Source organism: Ochotona curzoniae, unplaced genomic scaffold, assembly GCF_017591425.1.
Source record: "Ochotona curzoniae isolate NIBS_2020 unplaced genomic scaffold, NIBS_Ocur_1.0 contig_3819, whole genome shotgun sequence".
NCBI lineage: Eukaryota > Metazoa > Chordata > Mammalia > Lagomorpha > Ochotonidae > Ochotona > Ochotona curzoniae.
Genome location: NW_024466004.1, coordinates 18,291,828 through 18,297,827, shown reverse-complemented (window position 1 = coordinate 18,297,827; position 6,000 = coordinate 18,291,828). Strand labels below are relative to the sequence as shown.

At 34.4% G+C, this 6,000-nt stretch overlaps 1 protein-coding gene across 2 annotated transcripts in view; it reads left to right on the top strand.

Annotated features, from left to right (window-relative positions):
* The first annotated feature begins 262 nt into the window (after window positions 1-262).
* Window positions 263-6,000, top strand: part of BMP5 (bone morphogenetic protein 5) — a 115,530-nt gene continuing 109,792 nt past the window's right edge. Inside the window, exon 1 of one of the 2 annotated variants that reach the window (XM_040983028.1) lies at window positions 263-1,489. In XM_040983028.1, coding sequence (XP_040838962.1) covers window positions 997-1,489 — 493 coding nt within the window. In that variant the 5' untranslated portion in view covers window positions 263-996. The remainder of the gene's footprint in view (window positions 1,490-6,000) is intronic. The other variant, XM_040983029.1, reaches the window with a different exon arrangement.

Sequence of the window (6,000 nt, the reverse complement as noted above, 5' to 3'; positions counted from 1 at the left end):
AGTGCAAGCAACATGCTACTAAAAAAAAAAAAAGCCTGAAATAAAATGGGTGGCAAAATCATTAGTCTGCAACTTGAAAACTGATTTTATTCCTCATGGAATTTTTATGCTGCATATATTATTATTTTCTGTTTCATGTGTGGTTAGGAAATTGTGAAAATGGAGGCTTTCCTGGTAGCAAAAGGGTTAAGTTCTTTTTGCTTTACCAGTTTCAAATTACAATGAGAAGCCTCTTCTTTCCCAGCAGGGTTGTGCTTACATTACTCCTTAGATCTCTCTTGAAGAGGGCTGGTATATTTGTGCCTGCTGGAGGTGGAATTAACAGTAAGAAGGAGAGAGGGATTGAATGGATTTACAGGAAGGACTTCAAGTAAATTCAGGGAAACACATTTACTTGAATAGCACAACCTTGAGTGTTTTACACTAGGAAGACACAAAAGATGTTAAAGTTATCACCAAGCTGCGGAACAAATATATATTCCAACAGCAAGGTGCAGACCAGCATAGATCTGTGATTCAGAAATCAGAATCTGTCTTGGAAAGAGCGCAAGGGTTGAGAAGAACTCAAGAGCAAGTGAAGATAACTTGGGAACTTCAGTTTATCAGAAGATCAGCTCAGCTTTCGTTCATTTAAATCCTAAAGGCCTCATCATCCTAAATTCATATAGGAATGCATAGGTCATCCGATCAAATACTGTTAGCCGTCTTCTGCTGCATCAATGAAGCAAAAACTTTTAACAACTGTGGATAATTGGAAATCCGAGTTTCAGCTCTCCTAGAAATAACTACTTTTGACACATTTCAAAATATTTGAAATAGGGAAGGAGAATCATTGAGAAGGTTGTGTTCAGAAATGTCACTGTCATGAAGAATAGGTAAATTTGTTTTTTCAGCTACTGGGAAACTGCACCTCTTAGGAACTTCGCGTGTGAGTGTGTGTGCATTTTTAAGAGGACTAGAAGGACTAAAAATATTAACTCTTGCTTTTGGACAAAAATGCATTTGACTGTATTTTTACTTAGGGGTATTGTGGGTTTTCTCTGGAGCTGCTGGGTTCTAGTGGGTTATGCAAAAGGAGGTTTGGGAGACAATCATGTTCACTCCAGTTTTATTTATAGAAGACTGCGGAACCACGAAAGACGGGAAATACAGAGGGAAATTCTCTCTATCTTGGGTTTGCCTCACAGACCCAGACCATTTTCACCAGGAAAACAGGCTTCCTCAGCACCTCTCTTTATGCTGGACTTGTACAATGCCATGGCCAGTGAAGAGAATCCTGAAGAGTCGGAATACTCAGTGAGGGCATCCCACCTACCAGGAGACACCAGAGGGGCAAGAAAGGGATACCCAGCTTCTCCCAATGGGTATCCTCGGCGGATACAGTTATCTCGGTCGACTCCTCTGACCACCCAGAGTCCTCCTCTTGCCAGCCTGCAGGATACCAACTTTCTGAATGATGCTGACATGGTCATGAGTTTTGTCAACTTGGGTATGTTGCTCATTTATTTGTTAATCTATGTTCTTACAAAGTGGAAGTTTTCTTAATGCTGAAGTAGCTACTTGGTAGGTGGTCATGTTTATGTAAAGTCATTTTCTATAACTCTCCTCTCTGGCTTCTGTTTCCCTTCTTTGATGCTGTGTTGGATTTTGCCTCAGGCAGTGGAGTCACACTATATTTAATTTGAAAAGCTTACAGTTAAACACTTATATCTCAGTTAGATTTGACTTTGCGGGACCTTGTTAAAATTGCAACCTCACTTCAACTTTGGAATGAAAAGGTGATAGTTTATAGAAAGGGAGGATTTAAAGGTAGAGTTGAAAAACAAGCACCTAGTAAGGGAAAAGTAAAAGTGACATTCTGAGTCATTTTGTTCATTAGTACTTTGAAGGATGTGTATCAGTGTGTGCTACTTGAAAAATCTCACCAAGGGCAAGCTCTCATGTAGCAGAAGCAACAACGTCAAACATATTGATGTAAAGTCAGCTAAGAGCCAATAACACTGTAAAGATTATTATCAAAAAATCCAGACGGGAGGGGGAGAGGGGAGAAGAAATCCAGGGAGAGATCCTGAAATTCGTTTAAAAGGATTTTAGAAAAGGAGTTTCAGTCTAAGATTTCCTATTATGTCACAATTACAGTATGTTCTACCTAATGATTTTTTCCTCAGACACATGTAAAATAATCTGTCATGGTCTTCACCTAAGTTTTTTGTCAGTTGACATAAATTGTTCAGTAGAAAATTTCTGTGAATAGCAACAATATTAGTGAATAATCTTTTTAAAACGTGTCTTCCTCACAACAGTAAATCCTGATGGTTTTTAAATATTGATAACATCAAATGATAAACTAGTGCTCAATAGTCCCTCTTACAATAACATTCAAGAACTTATCAATCGAAAATAATCTAGAAAGGACTGGTGTGTTCTTTAATATTTCTTTAAGGTCAAATGTGAGCATTTACTGTCTTAAGATATTTAGAGAATATGCACATAAATGTCTGATTAAAAATTGTATACATAAATTTAACCAACTGGAAATAGTTGAGAATTGCATAATGTCAGAACTTTTTAAACTTTACTTTAAAAATACAATCTGCCTTTACCTAAAATTCCTGAACTACAAACTTCCTTGTGCGGTATCTCAAAGGAGATATTCCTTGAAAAGTCAGATAGCAAACCTTAATAACCCATGGATGCTTTTATAATATATGCTTCTTAATACGTTCTGCTCCTTTGCTCTTAGCAATTCTAGCATGAAGGATAAGGTGCTTAATAAATCATATGCTTTATGTTACTTGAAACAAAGCTCTCATTATTAAGTTTTGGTAAGTTATCCTTTCTTGCACTAATCAGTGTTTCAGAGGCCCTCCTGCTTGCAATTACTTGACTTCATTTGAAACTTAAAGACATTGAAATATAGTTTAATTCATAATTAGTTCAATTGATTTTTCCTAGCATAAAGGGCACATGAATGTGGTTCATGGACTATCTTACTTTATCTTTCAAGCATTTAAGTTAGTTTTAATGTTTTGTAGAAAATTCATTTATTCATAAAACAAATTACAGAAAAAATTAGCTGAAGGCAACCAAAATCTGACAGAAAACATCTATTGTTACAGACTGTAAAAAACAAGCACTCAGAATTTGTTCTAAAATAATGCATTTTTATTATAGTTGAACACATTGATCATTCACAAAAGAATTGTAGATATTTTAGAAAAGAAGTGTTTTTTTTTTCTTTAATTTTGTGAACCAGTGCTTTTTACTAATCTGGAAAGAGTAAGAAAACCAAAGACAGTAACAAACAGTTTCATTCCATGATCTAGACCTTTCATTTTTTATCAGTGAATATTTATATCTTTAAATTCAATAAAATTTCAATTATATTGACTGGACTATGGTAACACAGCAGTCTATCACCTTATTATTTATATGAAAAAAAATGTTGATTTAATCTACCTTAACAGCACTGAATACAAGGTTTAAAAATTTGTATTTATTTTCATGATGTGTGAACATCTGAATGGTGACTTTTGTTCAATACCAAACTGTGTCAGTTATTATTTCTTCTTTAATACTTTCAAACTATATGTCTCACATGAAATACTGAGAAAATGGTTCTGAAACTAGGTGAGTTTTTCTTAGTCATGTATGAGGAAAGTCTGCAGCACTATTATCCTTACATCTGGCTGTCTAATTTATCCCAAAGTTGTAATCAATCAATACTTAGTAAAAGCTTAACTGCTTTTGTCTCTTCCACACAAAGCAAAAGAGCAATACCATTATTAACTGCACCAAGAATTTCAGTGTATTTCACTCTAACATTTATTGGCTATTGTTCCCTGCTATTGTTTGATTTTCTTGGAAGCCTTAAAGAAATTATTTTCAATATCTCAAAAGGTATATTTACAGAAGAGACTCAATCCAAGTAACTGAAATTAGCAGTAAGCAATGGGTTTTTACTGAGTCAGTCACCTGGGCACTTAAATATATAAAAAAGAATCTGTTGACACTTCCCATAATAGGATGAATTATAGGAAAAGAATTTTTTACGAAATTCTTGTATGTTATGTTTTTCAAGGTAAATAATGTTCTTTCTGAATTTATTTTGTTATTCAGAAAGATGCCAGGTTTTGGTAACCATAACAATTTTATTTAATACAATCAGCTTCATAATTAATATTTACACTTCTTACATTTCAAGTGAGAAGAGATTTAATGAGTAAATGAAAACTAGAGTTTACTGAAAATGAAAAAATGATATGCAAAAAATTACCTTGAGCATGTAAATATCAAAATATAAAACCAAATATGTTATTTTTACTTTGAAATTATTTTAGTGATTTGTTCATTTTGAAGAAATCAATATAAATGATTGTTTGAAGAGAAATTTTCCAGTGTATTTTATTCATTATTCTTAAGCTAAATTTTTTCTCAGTAGCAAAGGTTTGCAGGTTATCTTTTTTTTTTTCTCTAGAAATATTAAATATCAGTGGAGGTTTTTCTTGTTAAAACCACTTTGTTAATAAAAATATCCTTCTCGTAAATTTCTTGCTTTCCAGCATCTTCACAAAATGTGAAGAATTAGTTTATATGTCAAATCCTTATGCACAAGATTAGATCATTTGTTTGCAATATTTAACTAGTACACTGCTTGTTAATGTAAAGATAAACATTTAGTTGTTCCCAAGATTCCTTAATTACAAAGTAATTTTTTACTATTTGTAATAGTTTGGGATACCATAATATGGTAGTTTTCTAGAAGAAATTACAAAAACAGCAAAATAGATTTAGTTATATTATTGTCTGCATGTATTTTTCTGAGAAAAGTCTATTAACTCATTTTATCAATTGGTTTTGAGTTAAATATTTCTTAGATATCATTCAATAGTATGCATTAATTTTATAACGTAAATCATATTTTTACTTTTCCCTATTTTACAATAGTATATTTACAATAGTGTAACACGCAAAAGGAAAAAATGACTTAAAAACTTTAAACTCAACCCTTCTACTCTGGCTTTCCCAATCCTAAAAATCTCCTGGTACTGAAAGAATAAAATGATTATGTCCTCAGTTGACATATTTGAAAGACATCATTGATATTTATAGTTGCTTTTGGCTGATTCAAGTACCCAGAAGAGAGGAATTTATGTACATACCCACCTAAGATACCTATCTATGTAGTCTCTCCAGCAGGGTGATTAACACTTATGTAGCATAAACACACCCATAAACACATACACAAATTTTTGTGAAGGAGAGATGGCATGGAAAAAGAAATGATGTTAAGTCATTATAGTATATATTTATGAATCGTGCTGAACTAGTGCTAATGCTAGTTAAAGCAACTACCACTTTTTAACTATTTTTTAACTTTCGGAGCATATGGCATTGTTGAAGTCTGACACCTTTTACTGTGTTCTTCAACAACCCTAGCATTCATCTAAGTGACCAAAACAATCCCTTAAAACCCTTTGGATGTCATTCGGATGTCAGAGGTAGTTGTAATTATGGCTTAATTGAAAGGTTTCTTTCTGCAAGATTTAATGCTCCCACAAATAACCAGTTTCAGAAGTTCAGTAAAAAGAAATCGCTGGAAATACACAAGGAGCCTTGAACACAGGCTCCTGGGACTGCCCCAGTCACCACCTCCAGCTCCTTCCCTTTCAATCTTCCACTTTCCTTAATATCACCTCCTTCTCCTCCCCCTCTCTCTAACCCCTCACACGTTTGGGGACTTGGCTCTTCAGTTTTGTGGTATCTTTGGCCCCAGGCTCTTTTGGCACCCCTCCCTTTACCACCCCCACCCTTCCTGGGGTCTGCTTTTAGTCCTAGTTCCTTCTTAGCTGGAGGCTTAGATTAGTTGGAAATCAATTAGTTCCAGTTTGAGAATGTAGGTACAGTCTCCTGTTTTCTCTCTGGTGGAGAAGGAAAAGGCTCTGACGTGCCAGTTGCAGCCTCCACCCACTGGGAGGAAAGCTCCCAAGGCATAAGAAC